General features: G+C 45.2%; 2 protein-coding genes across 3 annotated transcripts; one reads left to right on the top strand and one right to left on the bottom strand.

Moving 5' to 3' along the window:
- Positions 1-8,178: 8,178 nt before the first annotated feature.
- LOC127330942 (uncharacterized) lies at positions 8,179-14,739 on the bottom strand. The gene is made up of 13 exons (XM_051357022.2): positions 14,577-14,739; positions 14,360-14,484; positions 14,163-14,271; positions 13,989-14,070; positions 13,829-13,899; positions 12,568-12,609; positions 12,288-12,412; positions 11,775-11,868; positions 11,120-11,373; positions 10,933-11,038; positions 10,751-10,856; positions 8,857-8,943; positions 8,179-8,731 (listed from the first exon to the last, which is right to left on the bottom strand). Exons 1-13 carry the CDS (start codon positions 14,696-14,698, stop codon positions 8,627-8,629), a joined length of 1,428 nt encoding a protein of 475 aa, XP_051212982.1. The 5' UTR covers positions 14,699-14,739; the 3' UTR covers positions 8,179-8,626.
- A 76-nt stretch (positions 14,740-14,815) lies between these two features.
- On the top strand, positions 14,816-18,620 carry LOC127330943 (uncharacterized). Of its 2 annotated transcripts, none has more exons than XM_051357024.1 (7): positions 14,816-14,937; positions 15,013-15,226; positions 16,455-16,609; positions 16,834-16,977; positions 17,137-17,246; positions 17,361-17,505; positions 18,156-18,620. In XM_051357024.1, the coding sequence occupies exons 1-7, from the start codon at positions 14,935-14,937 to the stop codon at positions 18,240-18,242; spliced, it is 858 nt and encodes a 285-aa protein (XP_051212984.1). In that variant the 5' UTR covers positions 14,816-14,934; the 3' UTR covers positions 18,243-18,620. The 2 variants fall into 2 exon arrangements, with proteins under 2 accessions (XP_051212984.1, XP_051212985.1); XM_051357025.1 differs by having other exon boundaries at positions 16,442-16,609.
- The last annotated feature ends 2,093 nt before the right edge of the window (positions 18,621-20,713 follow it).

Raw genomic sequence — 20,713 nt, 5'->3', positions numbered from 1 at the left:
AATGGGTGTGGTTTGGAAGACAGCTATTTGGATGTTACTGGAGGGATGCATATATACCGTACGGGCTCGGGCGATCACAATCGATCCTAGGCCATCCAGGGCCGAGCTGGCTGCCCTTATTAGGGCTGGCTGGGCCATCCACAGAATTTTCCTCAAGTAAAATACACTGCTTCTTCTTTTATTTTTCTTGCGATGAAAAGATAATTTTATTAAATGGGGGTAAAATTACAATCAAGGGTTACCACTTCAGGAAGATCCGGAGAGGTTTGCCTAAGCCAAACTTACGGTTCTTGCACGCAATCCACCTATATGCGTTACATCGGGGCGGCCCTAGCTGGCGCTCGCGCGCCAGTATTAAATCGAGCGATCGGTTTCGGACAACCCAATTTGGGAATAAAACCGCGTTTCCCTTTCGTGGTAATTGTGGACCACACAGGTTACGTGCCTTAATTGATTTGCCTTCTTTCGCAATTCCCTTTCCGCTCGTGACACAAGTTGGGTTATCGTACGTTATTTTGCTTGCTGCACGTGGGCAATTCCCTTTACATGTTCACGTAGTAATATATTAACTATTCCCTTATTCTCTTTTTGGGCTAGTGAAATTTTAGGGTTAAAAAAAAGGGAGGGGAGCAGCATAATCCACTTGCAAATGAAATGAACTACGACTTGCAACATGACAATTCCCTTCTTCCGCAATTCCCTTCTTGGTAACATAATAATGTAGGTGTTGGTTAAGCTTCCATATACATGTTGATAAAGACTGAATGGGAGTGTTGGTAACATATGGACTAAGGTGTTGATGAAGAGTTCATGGGAGGGTTGATAAGTAGGTGCCCGTTCCCTTGTTACCTTAAAAAACAAAAAGGACGAAATTTCATATAGAAAAATAATGGAAATGTGTAGGTAACACATGCACTTATGTGTTGATGAATAGTGAATATGAGGGTTGATAATTATTGTTTCCCTTGTTCCCTTAAAAAATAAAAAGAACCACCTTTGTCTACACACAAAAAGAGAAATAAAAAAAGGAGGTAACAAAAGAATATATGGGTTGATAAAACATTGTGTCATTTGTTAATGAAAGAGTGAATGGGAGGGTTGATAAGTAGGTTCCCTTGTTCCCTTAAAAAAACAAAAAGAGTAGATGGGTTGGTAAAAACATTGAGTCACCTATTGATGAAGAGTGCATGGGAGGGTTGATAAGTAGGTTCCCTTGTTCCCTTAAAAAACAAAAAGGACCACCTTTGTGTACAGAAAAAGAAAGAAAGAAGATGGTAACAAGAGAGTAGATGGGTTGATAAAACATTGAATCACCTATTGATGAAAGAGTGCATGGGAGGGTTGATAAGTAGGTTCCCTTGTTCCCTTAAAAAACAAAAAGGACCACCTTTGTCTACAGAAAAAGAGAAATAAAAAGAAGGAGGTAACAAAAGAGTAGATGGGTTGGTAAAAACATTGAGTCACCTATTGATGAAGAGTGCATGGGAGGGTTGATAGGTAAGGTTCCCTTGTTCCCTTGAAAAACAAAAAGGACCACCTTTGTCTACAGAAAAAGAAAGAAAGAAGATGGTAACAAGAGAGTAGATGGGTTGATAAAACATTGAGTCACCTGTTGATGAAGAGTGCATGGGAGGGTTGATAAGTAGGTTCCCTTGTTCCCTTAAAAACAAAAAGGACCACCTTTGTCTACAGAAAAAAGAAAGAAAAGAAGATGGTAACAAGAGAGTAGATGGGTTGATAAAACATTGAGTCACCTGTTGATGAAAGAGTGCATGGGAGGGTTGATAAGTAGGTTCCCTTGTTCCCTTAAAAAACAAAAAGGACCACCTTTGTGTAGAGAAAAAGAAAAAAAAAAGGAGGTAACAAAAGAGTACATGGGTTGGTAAAACATTGAGTCATCTATTGATGAAGAGTGCATGGGAGGTTGATAAGTAGGTTCCCTTGTTCCCTTAAAAAACCAAAAAGGACCACCTTTGTCTACAGAAAAAGAAAGAAAAGAAGATGGTAACAAGAGAGTAGATGGGTTGATAAAACATTGAGTCACCTGTTGATGAAGAGTGCATGAGATGGTTGATAAGTAGGTTCCCTTGTTCCCTTAAGAAACAAAAAGGACCACCTTTGTCTACAGAAAAAGAAAGAAAGAAGATGGTAACAAGAGAGTAGATGGGTTGATAAAACATTGAGTCACCTGTTGATGAAGAGTGCATGGGAGGGTTGATAAGTAGGTTCCCTTGTTCCCTTAAAAAATAAAAAGGACCACCTTTGTCTACAAAAAAAAGAGAAATAAAAAGAAGGAGGTAACAAAAGAGTAGATGGGTTGGTAAAACATTGAGCCACCTATTGATGAAGAGTGCATGGGAGGGTTGATAAGTAGGTTCCCTTGTTCCCTTAAAAAAACAAAAAGGACCACCTTTGTCTACAGAAAAAGAAAGAAAGAAGATGGTAACAAGAGAGTAGATGGGTTGATAAAACATTGAGTCACCTGTTGATGAAGAGTGCATGGGAGGGTTGATAAGTAGGTTCCCTTGTTTCCTTAAAAACAAAAAGGACCACCTTTGTCTACAGAAAAAGAAAGAAAAGAAGATGGTAACAAGAGAGTAGATGGGTTGATAAAACATTGAGTCACCTGTTGATGAAGAGTGCATGGGATGGTTGATAAGTAGGTTCCCTTGTTCCCTTAAAAAACAAAAAGGACCACCTTTGTGTACAGAAAAAGAAAAAAAGAAGGAGGTAACAAAAGAGTAAATGGGTTGGTAAAACATTGAGCCACCTATTGATGAAGAGTGCATGGGAGGGTTGATAAGTAGGTTCCCTTATTCCCTTAAAAAACCAAAAAGGACCACCTTTGTCTATAGAAAAAGAAAGAAAGAAGATGGTAACAAGAGAGTAGATGGGTTGGTAAAACATTGAGTCACCTGTTGATGAAGAGTGCATGGGAGGGTTGATAAGTAGGTTCCCTTGTTCCCTTAGAAAACAAAAAGGACCACATTTGTCTACACAAAAAGAGAAATAAAAAGAAGGAGGTAACAAAAGATGACATGGGTTGGTAAAACATTGAGTCAACTCTTAATGAAGAGTGCATGGGAGGGTTGATTACTAGGTTCCCCCTATTCACGTAAGAAACAAAAAAGAAACCAAAAAGTTCATATATAAGAAAAAATAGATGCAGCTAAAAATAATGGAAATGGGTCGGTAACACGTGGACTCCTGTGTTGATGAATACTGAATGTATGGGTAGATAATTATTGTTTCCCTTGGTCCCTTAAAAAATAAAAAGGACCACCTTTTGTCTACAACAAAATAAAAGAGAAAATAAAAGAAGGAGGTAACAAAAAAGTAGATGGGTTGGTAAAACATTAAGTCAATTGTTGATAAAAAGTACATGTGAGGGTTGGTACATATTTGTTGATCATGTTTTCATGATGAAGAGTAACATCTCAGATACATACATAAAAACACAGTATGAACACGGGTATTATTTCGTTTAAGATTTGTTCAGTTTAAAAAACTCTTAGTGAAATCAAAATAACAATGCCTTGGTTGATATATCAAGCCCAACCAAGAATCACCACTGTAAAAAGGAAGAAATCAGCATCAAAACAAAAAACATATGCAGGAGTACAAAAAATGAGTTCATCATTCCCTAAACACAGGAAAAAAAAGAGGTGGGTAACTTCAGAATGTATCTATTGGTTAAACGTTGAGATACTTGTTGATGAAAAGTGAATAAGTGGGTTGATAAAACAAACCCCATAACAGGGATTTGTGAACCCCTAGAAAACAAGTCCCATGATCTCTGCTTTCCCCTGCTACAATTACCATAGAAATTGTGGACAAAAAGCAGTGCAACAGGCCAAAAATCATAACTACAATGAACATTGAAATAGTGAAAACGCAATTTACAGCCGATCCCATAACAGAGATTTGTGAAAACAAGGTACGAAGCAGGAACCTAGGCGAAGAACAAAATACACCCAAAAAACAAACCCTCGCCGGAACAATCCCTCGCCGGACAAAAACAAAAATCCCATCAGAAAAATAATCCAAGGTGGAACAATCCCTCGCCGCACAAAACAATACCGGCCGGCGAGACCCAGATAACAGAGGTTTGTGAACCGAGAGACGGATCAGGAACCTAGGCGGAGAACAAAATCCACCCAAAAAGACAAACCCTCGCCGGAACAATCCATCGCCAGACAAACAAAAAACCCATCAGAAAATAAATCCACGGTGGAAAACAATCCCTCGCCGGACAAATAAACCGGCCGGCGAGACCCAGATCTCCCCACTAGATCCAGTTGGAATACTAACCTTACAGCGCCGAAATCGACTGAACCTTGCTAGTGAACTGAGGGCAGGAGAAATCTAGGTCGCGCACTAGCCACGAGGAATCGGAGCGTCGACTCCGCCGTCGCCGTCGCCGTCGCCCTCTCCGTCAGGGCTGAATGGGACGAGAACAGGGGAGAGAGGATAACGGGCGAAAGGAGGGGAACACCAAATCAATTCGAAATAATTCGAAAACGACGGGCCGAAAAGGGAAAGTCGATCGGTTACCAAAAATAGAAATAAGCGTGACACGCGTGACGCGGCGAAAAGGGAATTGCCTTCGCGCTGCCGCGCGAGCGCTCCGCGCCGACAAGAATCGCTCGCTCGAGCGATCGATTGCCAAGGAGGGGATTCGGTTACATCGTGACTAACACTATTCGTTGTTCGGTCTATTTTCGCACACTTGCACTCTCTATCCCTAAACATATCTCTAAACCTTAACACTTGAAAGGCGTACACAGATATATTCGGTGCAGTTCCCTTTATTAGCTCCAGCGCTAAAACTTAGTCGGTTTCGACAATAACCGGCAGGCTCGTCCAAAGTAGAGCGAGCTTCATGCCTTCCTCCATCGCCGATAGTTGTGCCTCAGTAGCATCCTAGCACGCATGAAGTTGCCTACAAGAACTTCACTTGTGTTAGAGTATATATACGGTTTAGGTAATCTAGAATAGAGATAGATCTCGTGTCTTGTCTTGCACTCCAAGATGATCCATGTACGTCTATATATACTCGCTCATGAGGCTCAATAATACATCCAACATATTCTGCATATCTCTCTCTCTATCGTTCAACATGGTATCAGAGCGGCGCTGATCTTGACCTAGCCGCCGCCGCACATCCGCACCGTGCCGCCCCTGGGGAGATTGATCTACTCCGGGGGCCGCGCAAACCGTATGAGGGCTCGTCCGCCGATCCGTTGATCCGCTGCCCTCTAGTTTTTTTTTCCAATTCGTAGATTGGTTTTCTTTTTGCTCCGCCGGTCGCTCGATCGCCGTTTTTCTTTTTTGGTTTACCGATCATAGATCGGATTGAGTCGCCCATCGCCGTCGTCCACTTGCGCCTCTACTCCGACAACGGCATCGACCTGCACCGGCCATCAACCGCACGGCACAGCCTCACGCGCCGCACACGGGGCGCCCCCTACGTGCATCATAGCAGGCTGTTCTTGCTCGCGCGGTCTCCATTGCCGGTTCGTCTTCGCCGTCAGCGACCAGGACATCACCGACAACGTTGCCAACGACTTCGATCTGCAGCGCGTAGTCCATGCCATGGCACGTGTAGCGCCGCCGTCGGTCTGATCAACCGACCTGCACACGTCTACGCCAAGCACGTCCCCGAGCACGCGCCTACCACCGATCAAGCACCGGGTTGCCGTTGTGTCGCCTCTTCGGGCCGCAGCGCCGCCGCCTTTGGTCCACGCTACCGGCCTCCGACGCGTCTTCCGAGGCGTGTACGTCTCTGGTGGTCTCCCGCCGCTGCACCGACTCGCGCCCTACAGCTACGCCGCCCCCTCGGGTCGTGGTGTCGCCGCATGCAGTCATCTTCGCCGCCCCCCGCGCACCAACGTCCGAGGCCACCACAGCGCTGCCCCTTCGGCGCGGGTCGCCTCCGTCCACGCATGGTCTTCGTCACGCCGCCGGGTTCTTCCTCGCGTACTTCGAGTACCGCCGCCGCACCTCCACAAGTAACCTGCATGACCACCTCTGATCGTCGCAGGCCTCGCCGACCACCTCTACAGTCTAGGCATCCAGCATGGCCACTCCTGGCCGCCGCTGCTTTTGTCGCCTTCTACGTCTCCGTCCACCACGACCTCGTCGCCAGCGTCATCGTCTCATCCCCGACTACTTCGTCTACTCCAACAACCGCGGACTGGATCGGCACCTCTCCCTCTTCGCCGCTCTGCGTCTCGCCACCGCTCTGGACGCCTCCTCTGCTGGTCCCCCTGACACTGGCGCATGGTCCATGATGGTCCCTGCCTCACACGCCCGGTATTGGCAATACCGGTACGTGCCTTCATCCCCGACGCATCCCCGGGCCTGGCAAGCTCGGACCGGCGCCTCGTCCTCATCGGCTTCGACAATGTCTTCATCGGCATCGACTCTTCTACGACTGCCTCGACCGCGTCGCCGACTTCGTCTTGCGTACTCGGTTCTGGCAAAACCGGAGTATGCCTTCGTCCCCGACGTGCGCCTAGTTCTGGCAAAACTAGGGGAGAACCTCGTCCTCGATGGCTCAGACTGCATCGACTTCGGCATCGACCATCTCCACGATTGCCTCGACGCGTCTCCGTCACTCTCCTCGTGCACTACGCGCTTGCGGCTTCATGTGCGGCTACCTCGACATCGGCACCCGACCACGACATCGACCATGGCGCCCCCCTCGCGCGGCTACCCCGACCAAAGTTCCAGGACCCACACGCTCTCAGCTACCTCGACATCGGCACAAAGGGCTATCACCTCGCATGAGCACATCAGCTTCTTCTACAGTCCAAGCATCCGCGACGCGACACCGTCCACGACGCTCCCGCTACGACTGCGGGGGAGTGTCAGGGTCCACTTCGGTTTATCTCCAGTCTGACCGTCCACGTCGTTCATGTTGTTCACGACGCTCCCGCGCGGGGGAGTGTTAGAGTATATATACGGTTTAGGTAATCTAGGATAGCGATAGATCTCGTGTCTTGTCTTGCACTCCAAGATGATCCCTGTACGCCTATATATACTCACCCATGAGGCTCAATAATACATCCAACATATTCCGCATATCTCTCTCCCTCTCTATCTTTCTACAACTTGTGTGATCCCTGACCACCATTCCTGCCCCAGTCGTACCGTGTGAGGACTAGGATCCATAAACATTTAACTTAACCACACCCTGCATAGGTGGCATCCACTTCTTACAGATTTTCTGGCAGCCATGAGATGCCGGCTTATCTCGCTTGAACCCCGCCTCATGGGAGACGACCATCTTCCCTTTCTCCGGATCCTTCTTAGGGTGTTGCTTGATGTGTACTAGTGACTCCAGGTAGCTTATCAGGAATCGCCTAGACCCTTCGACCGCTAGTACATGTTATTTGTGAGTAATCTCATTATGCACATACCAGATACGCCATAGACTTTGTGTACGCTATAGCAAGGCCGATTTTAAACAATCTTGTTGCACTAAATTTGGATTTTTAGCTATCTTTTGCTTTTATTTAAGTTATATCTATCTGTTTTATATATGGTTTGCCTGTTAGGTGTCCACTGGCCTTACCATGTGAAGAGTTAAAATCCGTCATCCGGACAACTTCAAGCTCAACCTGGACAAGACCCTAACCAAATCGTAGTCATCGCTTGTAGTCTTCTGTGCCTCAACTAATGACATCAGAGTTTCACACACTTTTTTGTGTGTGAAAAGTGTGAAAAGTACATTGATATATTCATAATCCTCAGAGCAGTACAAGGAATTTCAGAAGTAATAAAATTCACAAACATGTTCTTGGACCGCTTGTCCGCTTAGCTCTAAAGGCGCACCGCCATCATCACCCCTCCTCACATTGACACCGGGAAAATCTTGTCGTAGTAGCCCCAACCCATAATGACATAACACAGCTTCACACACATAACCTCCCAATCTCCCGTAAAGATAGCTGGCACTTTTTTCCGACAACACTGCATAGAGAACAACATTATATCTGCTCATAATGCCAGTGTAATTCTGTAAAGCTTCAGCGCAATCTGATTCCAAAATAATGAGACGATCAGACAATTGCAGCGCAAGCAGAACGCCAGGCTGCAGTGTACTCCCACAGCATTGCGGTGATCGGCACACGAACAAAATGATTTCACCCGTGCTTGCACAACACCATCCCAGATTCCCAGTACCAGTCATTCCATTTGACAGCATGAACAAAGAACAATCCACATTTAGTTTGACCCATCCAATGTCAGACAGGTCCCATGGTTTCTGAACATGTTATAAGGTACACACCGAAACCCACATTCCGCAAGCAGACCATACTGACACAACCATGGAGATATTTCCCTACAACTGCGCAAATCAAATACCAAAAGGCAAACTAACTTACTTTGGTTCGTTACATATTACAGCATAAAACGATACAACTGAAACATTTCCTTATGTATCCACCAACCAGCAATTGCTCACGTGGTCCTTCTCGCACTTCTGTTATTCTCCGCGATCAGATCAATTAGATTCACCATGCCCGTGGACTTCTCTGGTCCACAATATCATCTCCATAGGGCGCTCATTTTCCATATTGGACAGGAGCGCGCCTTTTTATTGATCGGCACCCGCCGCTTACTCCCCATTGCCTGGGTCAGGGCTATGTACCCGGATGCCACTCAAAATATACCCACCGAATGCATTCATCTGCATGTGTGGGTGGGTGCGTGATGGAAGGACCTGCATCAAGACAATGGATGTAAAAGGAAATTACAGGCTATTCATTCCAATGCTGTAGATGTTTTACTTGCAAAAATCCAGTCAAAACTCAAAGTTGGAATTATTCCCGTTACTAATGTACTGACCTGGTATTCTCGAAGCCAGGGTTCCATAATCTGTAACCCAATAGCCATTTTCGATACTTGCAAGCTGTGCATGCATGTCGCGAGGGGCTGCATGCAGATACCAAGATAAGTAACAGGAAAACTAACCACATTTGACAGAGGAGCAAACAGAAATAAGGATGAAATAAGCACAATGTCAAATTACCAAATAAGCTAATAAATTCAGGAGCAACATTTAATAACTGGCAACTTTTGGTGGAACAGAAAAGTATTGAGGTAATTAAAAGTTAATATCTCTTCCTATTTGGAAGTTCAGAAGACCAGGAATATGGATTAGCCTTCAATTTCCTAGGTATCGTCTGGCTAGTTATGTTCGCACTAAAGGTCATTCTGGGAGGAGTGTCACACTGGGTTCTGCCCTGGGCATGTCATCGGTGGAGGCGACGACTAGGTGTGTAACTTAAAAGAAAGTGTACTTGGCATACGAGGGAAAGTGTATTCGCGTGGGCCAGGGTGGCCATCTGGGTGAGTGTTTATATGGCTGAGCGCTCAACTGAGAGTTGGCGTACGAGGAGAACCGTGAACATGGCAGCAAAAGGCTGTACCAGAGGTTTGGGGCAGCACCCCACCACCCCCACCCCTTCTGTCCCCCATGCTCGATTATACGGTTCGCAATGGTTTGCTTCTGGAAGTGGAGCGAGAAAGTGAATGGTAGCAACTGTATGCTTGTGGACCTGTTAAGTTTTGTGGTCTAGGCGTTAGATATCTGCAGAACACTATCTGGTCTCCCTTGATACTATGGCCTTGCAGTTCAGTCAAGCCATCCAAGCCATGGGCACAGATCATCGGTGTCATCTGGACGATGCTCCACGATTACTCAAAGGTGCTCATCGTTGGTGGCAGGCCACCAATGTCTGTATGGCCAGATGGATTGATGGGCACTCAATGCCAGAGTTGATGCCGACAGTTCTAGCAGTGGTTGCGACATGCATGACAGTCTTGCTGACCGCGCTGTGGTGGAGCAGGGTCACTGGAACCACCGCATCACCACTACCCTGAATATCCAAGGTATCTTGGAGATTCTCAACTTGGCAGATATCATCAATCAAATCCAATTGACTGAGGGAACCGAGGACAGTTTCGTGTGGCGCAGGACTTATTCTTGGAAGTACATGGCACGATCAGCATACGAGAAGTTCTTTGCCGGAACGGTATAGCATACGAGATTGGGACAGAACTTGGACAGCGGCGCTTTTGAAGTGAAAAAACCTTTTCTTTGCTGGCCTTGGCAAATCGTTGCTGGATGGCACATAGGTTGGCGCCTGAGGTCTGGAGCACCTGCTGGATTTCCCTCTCTGCGACCAGCATGTGTCTTGACCCGTCAGGTTTGGTTTCAGGTCCTGCCTGAGTAGCGAGTATGGTGCACAGTCAATCATCTCCCAGGCCAATGACAAGCTACTCTGGTGGCTGGACACGGGTGCTGAGCACGTGGGAGCCAAGGCCAAAGCGTTTCACTCATTCATCACCCTCACACTGGCATATTTGGCAACATCACAAACTCCTGTGTGTTTGATGTGATGCACCGAAACTACCAGAATCTGTGTGTTCGATGTGATGCAGCAAAACTGCCAGAATCTCTGAAATGTCATCGTAACTCCTGGTCCAAGGCTTTGAAGAGGCTGCAGCAGCACTCAAAACTTCTAGCTTATGCTTCTTTGTTTGTTTCAGCTTTGTAGGTTAGTTCGGTTTTGGTTGTTTAGGCTAGCTCTGTGTTTTGTTTGGTGCTGTTCTTAGTTTTTGTAAATTTTGGTGCCTTCTTATCATTTCTCTTCTAATATAAAATTACAAAAATTTGGCTGTGTTAAATGAAAGGAAGAACTTGCATGATTCTGTGTCAGTGTAAAGAATGATTTACCTGAAGATGTTGGTGGTAGATAGCAAAAGGAGCCGAATAAGACAACAGTGGAAGCAAATCAGCAACCAAACTTTCTACCTCATGCCCAGGAGCAGCAACAATCAAACTGCATTAACACAAAACCCCATACGTTAATGGAATAACTAATTGCCTACTGTAGTTGTCTTCTACATCTTACGTACCTGCTAAACCCATGTTCTTTCCAATATTTCATCCTCTCTGGTGATGGTGCTTTTCCTGCTCTAAGTGATTTGGGAGCTACTGAAGTGCCATTACTTCCTTTGCAATCTACAGATCAACATAGCATGAAGAGATTGGATATTGTATTATTTCTAGAAGTTATTAGTATTAGCTTGATCAATTGCGTACCCAACAAGGAATTGTCACCCTGACTAAGATGCTCATCCATTGCAGGTTCAGCGACCTCTATATCAACTGGCTGTGCTGCCGTTGACTGCATGTTCTCATCAGACAGTGCTGTATCAACTGGTTGTGCTAGAGTACTCCCATCTTGTACTGTACCAGGTTCGGCCACCTCACCTTGAATACTATCACTAATAACAGAAGGGGCATTGCCAGAATTTTGCAAGGAGCAGAGGTCGCTAAGTCGTGCCTGGAAAATCCTGAATGGCATGTTTATGATAATTATGAACTCAACTCTTGAGCATAACATGAAATATATAGCAAGTGCCAGATATTTTCTACTTCAGTTGTGATGTCAACCGCTTCATTCTCATTCTATTTGTACAGTGATAAAAGCAAATTGAACCATGCTCGAATTTCAATTGAGAGAATACAAAAAAGATAAGAGCTAACTGCATAATTTCTGAAATTCTAAATAATGTATTTTCCCAACAATTCTATTAGTAATAGAATTTGTGCACAAACTACATTTGGTAAAATATCTTATTTTACAGTTTACATAGTAAAATGCAGTCTTTCACATTAATGATTATATTCTAAAGGTTCTCTAACGAATTACCTCCTTAAATGTTAAACAATATAGTGCTAAAAAAGGATTTACCTGCTGGTCATGTCGCCGCTCAAATTATACATTCTTATAATGTCTATGGAGCTGGACGCTGATCCAAGATATGTGCTACAAACATATCCTGTACCTATAATAGATAACAGAGAAAATCATTCATGATTGTAACTAACACATGCATTAAATTGTGATGCAAAATACACACGAAAATCAGCTCTAACTTTAAGATTTACAGATATTTATTAATGAACACATCAATTTGGCAGAGGCAGGTCCCTATAGCTTTCATATTCAGTGGATGTGCTAACTTGTGACAGTATTTACATGCAACAATATTTCTATTGCACATGCCAAGTAAAAAAAATGAGAAATATCTACTTCCCGCAGCATAGTTTGTTAACAGCTAGGTTGAAATAGTGTATTTTGAAAAAGTTAAATGGAGCACATTCTGCATACAACTAAATTACATTCAACTGGATAGCTTAATTTAATACTCCTTTTTGGAGTGCAAAATATTCACCAATAACACAAAAGAAAAGCAGAACATACCTCCTAAGCGTTCGGCTACAGCTCCAGCAACTAAACCTCCAACCATGTCAACCACAAGCACATCTGAATATGCACCAACATTGGCCATCGACAACATAAGAGAGAGTGTATCAACTCGCATAAATCTGGGGAACACAGAAAAGACAGCATAAAGTAAAGTGCTAAGCTATGCACTTGGCATTGTATATAAGCAACAAAATCCAAAAATATGTCAAATATGCTTGTATACAAGGAAAAAAATCATTTGGCACTAGCTAGTAAAGAAAAGAAAATAGTTTACCCTATCCGAGCAGGGTACTTCTTGAAATATGTCTCACAAATGCTGCAGTATAAAAGGAATAAAAATATTAGATACTTTTACACACCTTCCAGATAATACATGCTATTTATAATGACCTTCATAGAAAAGGGCAATAGTTTTTTCAAGTGTCACAAACTTCGCAAATACATGTTACAAAAGAATTATTTTAAAATTATGCCAGCTTTCTGAATAAGTTAAATCCAGTTCACTTGGTAAGCTTTCAAACCAAATGCTGGAAAAGTGATATGTTCTGTTCAGCGAAAAATCAGTGATGGAAAAGAACATCTGGTTTTCTGCTGGTCGATCATCATTGTTTCAAACTGTGTTGTCATCGTATTCAAACTCATCATTTAATTATTAGTCGGAATGACATAATTACAAAAATTTCAACTCTCCGCGCCACATGACCAACCTAACAAGTTAATTTGCAATGCGACCTTTTATGCTGCCACAAATTATTTCATGTTAACCAACCTATACCGTTACTCAGTGGAGAATCTAGGATGAAATCAATAGGGGTGCCAAGCTTAAACACTAGTTGAATAAATAGGGGCACACGAATATTTAAGGAAACAGCAGTGGGCCTTAAGTTTAAAAATATTTCACTTTATTCTCATTGTTTTCTCTCTCTGCCCACTTTATATCTGGATTGAGTTGATTCATCATGTTTCGTGCCATCTTCAGATTTAAAATACATACAACTGGTTGTATTGATGAATGATGATAGCATATATAATCCTTCTGTCGCTGCCTCTATTGAGGATACATAGAGTATGCGTGTATTAAAACATGTTGAATTTGTAAGTTCTAGCACACTATCCGGTAGAATCCAAAGTTGGTGTGACCTAAGGTAAGTTGGGCTATGAAAGTTTAGGCACAACAAACTAGACTGCCAACATAGAGAGATGGTGGTATTGTGTGGAAATAGAAAGCAACAGCCTTCGTCAATTGTTGAAGCCGAGTTATAAATAAAGCTATGATTGCTTTCCTACTGGTCCTACAACATTCATACTCCAGGGGAGTTTTCAAACTTCAGTTCATGAGATACTGGTTCACTACTTTGGACCAGACATTCACTACAAAGGACCAATGAGAAGATATATCTTTGTACAAGTACATATTGTTGCACATGCGGTAGCCATACTCATACAGTACCACAAAATTTGATGGTATACGCTTTCAAACGATATGTCTCTTTATTTTGCTATACTGCTACTGCAACTGAAGTGGCATGCGATACCTTCGGGTAGAGGGGCGCCGCAAAAGCACTTTAGGTGCATATTTCTTCTGTTTCTTCAGTTTGTATTTCTCCTGCAGTCAAAGCGATTGAACTAAATCAGCAATCGGTGTCCTCGCAAACAGCGCGGAACCAACTGACAACAATAAGTTATACTACTAACTTGTGAAAACACCGTCTTGTTCCCAAATGTCGAACTGTTTGCTATCAACGCTTCCACAATCACGTCCCCGCTCGCACCGTCCCTATTCAAATCACGTAACATTGCATCTTATTAATTAAAACAGAGGAACACCACCAACGCGAAAGAACAATCGAAAGACTGTCGAGCCGTCACCTCTTCATCGCCTCGATGTCCTCGCTCGACAGCGTCTGAGCCGTGTTGTTGTCGACCAGGGACCGGTTGTCCCTGGTCTCGACCTGGGCTTGGCCATTAGCGCCGTCATCTACACGGATGCGAGCCATTGTTACTAAACTCAAGCGCTGGAACATATCTACACGCATGAATTGGAAAGAAAGAAGAAGCACCCTTGCCTTGAGACGGCGCCTCGGCGGCGGCGCAGGGCACGAGGCCGGCAGGCCCGACGCGGAAGAGGGAGCCGAAGGGGCGGCCCACGAGCGGCTGCAGCGAGCAGCTCTTGTCCCCTATCTTCACCGTCCTGCGCCGCCACACAGAGAAAAGACGTTAGCGCGATAGCAGCAGCTAGCTAGGGTTTTGGAGCGAGAAGGTAAGGAGGAGGAGGGTACGGACGCGCCGGGGGTGAGGCGGAAGAAGGCGAGGCGGTCGCCGTCGTTGATGTCGAGGAGGACGCTGCAGCCCTCCCACGCCTCCCGCGGTATCACCGGCGTCGGCGGCGTCGGCGGCGGCGCCATTGGAGCTTGGGAGGGCGATACGGACGGAAGCAGACGGGGTTTAAGATGCGGGCCGGTTGCCTAAAACAATTCGACTCTGGGCCGGTTTCGGATACAACTCCGATGGGCCGTAACGGGCCTGGCCCATCAGAGGTGCCAGTAAGCCGAGCCCATCGTCGAGAACCCAAACCAAATCTCCGATTCGTCGCCGTCGGCTCCGGCTCCGGCGAAACCCTAGCGCCCCTCGCTCCGCAGCCATGGTGAGTAGACTACGACCTTCCTAGATGATTGGTGCTCCGGATCCACCTGACGCGCGCGCGGTGCTTTGTGCTCAGGAGAAGCGCGGCCAGGGCGGCAGGAGGGAAGCGGAGGAGGACGATGACGAGGAGGAGTTCCGGCTGCCGAGGAGCCACCGGCCGACGGAGAACCTGGACACGGAGGGGCTGGAGCAGGCGTCCGTCGACACGCAGCTCAGCTCCTCCAACGTCGGCTTCAAGCTCATGCAGAAGATGGGGTGGAAGGGCAAGGGGCTCGGCAAGAACGAGCAAGGTTTGCTCCAACTCTCTTCTAGAACACACTCCTCAGCATCCCCAAGCTTGGGTTGGTTCATTTTCCGATTCCTTGTCTTGCTACCAATTGGCATAGTTGTTACAGAATTGCTCTAGTGATGGGAGAAGAACCTCTGGTGTTGTGCCGGTCAATCGCCGTTGTTTCGTACCGTATTGTAATAGCGTTCAGCTCGTCATCAGTTTATTAGTAGTCAAAATGGCATAGTTAGTAGGAGCAGTAACTACTGGAGAGATAGCAGAGGCTGTTGTTTATACTGCTACCGCAGCTACAGGACCTACATCGTAATACCAATCGTTCCAGTTTCTTATAGCTGACTGATCTCAGTAGTTTTCTTAGTCGTGGTTTTGATGAATTTTAAGCTTGTGTAAGACACATTTAGACATGTTAAACGTCAATAGCTTTATTCTATTGATGCAATTGTCCACACTGCTGCCATAGATGTCAGTTTCCCTGTTCGAGAGCTGCCTGGACTGAATATCAGTGCTGTTGACAAATGGAAATAACCTTGATGTAAAGCAAGAAGTTCCAGTTATAATTTAGTCTGTGACTCTTTTAATTGTCTGAGGGATATATGTACTACCATCGCAGCACACACTATAGCTTTATTATTGTTATGACCGGCCTGGTCTACCGCCGGAGGGGGCCCATTGGCCCAACCGGCCAAGCTTAGTTAGGGGCTTAGCCCAGTTAGCAGATTAGGGTTTCGCTAGTTCTCTTATATATACAAGTTGTAATAGACTAAATCAATCAAGCAATAATCAGATATCATTATTGCCGACTCCCAGAGGAGTCGGCCTTCTCCCGTCCGCGCCGCCCAAGCCCTAGCCGCCGCCACCGCGTGCTCGCGACGGCGCCCTGCCGCCGGCGCCGCCTTCCTCCCTCACGCTCTCCGCACTTCCACCCCTACAATCTACGCCCTCGCCTCGGTAGAACCCTAGTTTCTACCAATTATATTCTAAAGTAATCCAAAGAGGATTAATCGCAGTAACTTGCTCATCAACTCAGGTAACTATGGTGTATTTCATATGATTGAAATGTTGAGTGTTTTCTTTTATTTCTGCCTCATCTTTTTGTTCTAAACTTTGAGCTATAGTTTCATCTCAGATGATTTTTTTTCTTTCTCCATGACCCACCATAGAATATTCACTATTTAGCATTGAATTCTAGTTCCTACACCTTAATGATACATTTCAGTCCTTTGATGCAGGTATACTGGAGCCAATAAAAGCTGGTATCAGGGATGCAAAATTAGGAGTGGGGAAGCAAGAGCAGGATGACTTCTTCACGTCGGAGGACAATGTTCAGAGGAAGAGGTTGAATGTTGAACTTGAAGAGACTGAAGAACATGTTAAGAAGCGTGAGGTGCGCAACCATACACTGAGTGCTGATTTCTGTATTTTTCTTTCGAGATTCCTATGGGTTGGTGCTTCGGCCGTGAAAACCGATCGGCGCTACGTAGCATCTAAGCTTGTGTGCCATTTGGATATGGAGCTCCTAGCATCAACCCTCATGAATTTTGAGCATCCTGTGCACTTTTTATTTGGTGGTTTCTTTTTTCCTGCTTGGTGCAAATCATGACAATCCAGGTCACAGCAGAACGTGAGCAGAAAATCCGCAGTGAGGTTAAGGAAATACAGAAGACGTTCTTTTGCAGCCTCTGTAATAAGCAGTACAAGCTGGCATATGAATTTGAGAGTCATCTGAGCTCATATGACCATAATCATCGGAAGGTAATGCATTGTATACAGTAGGTTCATTGAATCTATCTTTAACTGATCTTTAGCTTGTGATTCTTTTGATTTTTATGCTGTATGTGGATCTATATCGCTGTCTCTCATCCTTATGTATCATTTTCCCTCTTAACAGTTTGTATCATTCTGGTTGTGCAGAGATTTAAGGAAATGAAAGAAATGCAAAGCAGCAGCAACAGCAACCGTGATGACAGGCAGAAACGTGAGCAACAGCGAGAAGAGAAGGAAATGGCCAAATTTGCCCAGCTGTAACTACTCCATACTTCATATTTATAAAAAAAACATGATGATGGTGCTTTTTTTCGTAGGAATGCATTGAATGTTTATCAAATTTGGTAATATTTTCCTTGATGAAACTCCAGGGCAGATGCTCATAGAAAGCAGCAGCAACAGAAGCAAGAACAGCCAGAGATCTCAGGAGAGAAAGTCACGTCAAAACCTGCCGCTGGCAATCAGGATCAGCGTCAAACGTTGAAGTTTGGCTTCTCCAAAATGGCCCCTTCGAAGGTGCCTTACATCCACTCAGCATTTTTTTATTTCAACTGATCTGACGCTTTATGGAAGTACAGGTTATTGTGCGTGCATTCCCATAACTCTAAGCTGAGCTTGAACATGTCTGTCTGCTCCTGCTTCAGAAACAACATTTGTCAGTGTGAAAACCCCGAAAATATGCCACATTCACATGTCACAAATAATATGAGTGCTTTTGAAAATTGCATTCAAAAATATAATTTTTTTGTTCTACAAAAAGGAAAAAATATATCCATTGCTCAAATAGTCACCATTTTAGCCTCTGCCCTCTCGTCATTGTCTTCTCTTTGCAGACACATTAATGTATGTGTTTTTAACATGAATATTTGTTTTGGAATATTTAGATAACTACAGATACACTTAGGTTTTTTCTCGAACTAAAGAAAGTAGATTGTCTAATGAATGAAAAATTTGTTTCTGTTTGCATTCAGGCATTTGTGATTTGAACTTCACTGAATTTGTTGTACTCTTGCTTCCTGTTCACATGTTGCCTTCAGTTAAACTCACTGTATATGTATCATGCTAGCGCCAAATGGCTAATTATTTTCAGTGCACTGTTTATTTAATTTTTAATTCCGTAGACCAACCTATCTCTTAAGCTGAGCTCTCCTTTTATGAATTGATAGGCTCCTGTTGGCAACATCAGCAAGAAACGGAAGATCGCCACGAAAGTTCCTTCAGTCTTCGGAAATGACAGCGACGATGAAGCATAATCTTAATTGCCCTCCCATGATGACACACACACAAGGGGAAATGTTGCTCTGTAGATTCCTGTAAGCTATCCCTGAGAACATTCAGTGTATGTAATGTCTTACCCATGCGGCTGGTTTGACGTCTTTGACCAGACATGGATAGTGGCATCTTCGAAAATCCCATCAACAGACAGGAACTTCAGACATGTATCAGCGTCAGCATACATTGTAAGAGTGAATCTGTTTGTACTTTTCATGCCAGAGTTTGCAAATTGCTTGGTACATTCAGTCCTGGCAATTAGATAACGCCTTTGGGGCACCTTTGTATCGTCATTGTTAGACTTGTATGTAACACAACATGGTATTCAGAGTTGACAATGACCTTGTTACTGTTGAGCATATGATGAAATTCTGGCTAAGAAAAGCGCAGCTCGATTTTTCAAGTGAAGCGTTATCTCAATTTTTGGTGGCAGAACAGTTGGCCAAGTGCGTGATCAAAGCTAAAATGGCTTGTTGGTGGAGCACTGGAGCAGTTGGCTGGACAGACATTAGTTTCTTCTGTACATCTAACAATACAAGGAAATTGCACATGACACCAACTGTTGATGAAGGTTTTACACAAAACACCAGATTTTGATGTAATGAGTTGCATAGAACACAAAACAGGTGATTAACAGCAATGACCTACAATTAGATGGTCGGGCCCACTGTGAGGAGCAACGTCCACGGTGGCCATTGGTGTTCTTTGACCGAGCCACCTCACCAACGTCGTGCACCCCGTTTTCGATGGGAGCCTTGCCATGTAGGCGGAGCTTGATGAGTAGGTTGCAGAGGCTCCAGATGGAGGGTGGGACCACTTTCGGCAGGGCGTTGCCGGTGAGATCGAGCTCCGAGAATAGCGGTGCATTGACGACCTCTAGCGGGATGGCGCCGGAGAGGGAGGTAGTCGCGAGGTAGATGTACTCGAGGGTGGGGAGTACGTGCAACAGTCTCCGTGGCAGCAACGGCGTACACGCTCAACGACACCGCTGACGAGGAGTAGTGGGTGCCTAGGCGGAGAGCACCGCGGCCGCCGCTACCTACATGTCGGGAGAAGTACTGTCGGGGGCCAAGCCGTACACTTGAAGCAGCGATAGTTGACACTCGAAGGGGCTCGTTGTCGAGGAGAATCCATCCTACGCGTACATCAAAGGGTCAAAGGCCGTGGTACGTCTCCGAAGCTGAAGGAAGCCACCGCTCCCTCGCCCTGCCTGACGCAAGCTGAAGGTGGGAGGGGAGCAGCGGCGGCACGGGGCTAGGGTTTCGCATCCTCGGTCGCTAAGAGGGACGACACGAGGAGGGTGAAACGGGAGGAGGTAATCCCACTCCGCTCGGCCCGTCCTCCACTGAGTGTGAGCTTCACCCCCAACCTCCCCTGCTCCACCGCGCGGCTCCGCTCGGCCCATCCTCCGCTGAGTGTGTGAACGGAAATTTCCCCATCGGGCATGGTTCATCGCTGGTTGAGGCCTCATCTCATGAGGAACCGGACAGTTCCTAACTGCCACGGTGTACACTAGATAACTCCTAAGAGTGGGCAAAACGGGAAACTCCAAATGTTGTGTAACGTGATTTTAGTTGACCGTGAAACCTAAAGCGTCTTATGTTTCTAGATGATGGAGTAAATGGCTATCAACGTTGTTAATCATCTATTCCGTGCTCTGTGCAACTGATTATATCAAAATGTGGTGTTTTGTGCAAAAACAAACCATTGTTTTGATTTTGTGCAAAATCTTCCCAACAATTGATGTTACCTGCAATTTCAAAATACGGACACATGTTATGCTCTCCTGCCTGCAACCCATATCTGACATTACCTGCAGCCAACCCAGTGGTAGCAAAAACAAAGACATATTCTCACGTAGACAGTACTAGTGAGAAGCAAAGTCTGAAGAAAGAGTGCAAGAAATATACTCCCCCCATCTAAAAATAGTTGTCTTAGCTGAAATAAAGCGTTGAAAAACACCACAACTGAAAGAAAAAAAACATGCTGTCATTTACTCAGGTCTTTATGCTGGGTATATATACAGATTCAAGTCGAGGCGGTGGAGTATCTTGTGCGCATGGTGGTTCAGATAAATAATTGTCTAATTACTGTCTTGGCCGGCCGCTTCCTTGCCGATGCGGTGGCCTTGTCCTTCTTGGCCCTTTATGACGGCTGATTGACACGGAGCTAGATTATGACGGCAGATTGACATGGCCAGAGGAAAACGACTTGGGAAGGAGAGGGAAAATCGGGGGGAGAGAAAATGTTGCACTGACGGGAAGGCCAGAGCATCTCCACCGGTAGACTTCAAATAGACGTCGGCAGGGGTGTCCGCACCTCCCTTTGGGGCGTCGACGCAGCATCCTCTATTTCGGGATGCTGTTCCCACACCGGCGCCCCTGATAGATTTTGAAATTTAAAATGATATTTAAAAACTGAAATTCATAGAAAATTCATACGAAGTTCATAC

The sequence above is a fragment of the Lolium perenne genome, chromosome 2 (assembly GCF_019359855.2).
Source record: "Lolium perenne isolate Kyuss_39 chromosome 2, Kyuss_2.0, whole genome shotgun sequence".
NCBI classification, from domain to species: Eukaryota; Viridiplantae; Streptophyta; class Magnoliopsida; order Poales; family Poaceae; genus Lolium; species Lolium perenne.
Note: the sequence above shows the minus strand (reverse complement) of the source record. Positions and strands in the feature narration are given on the sequence as shown.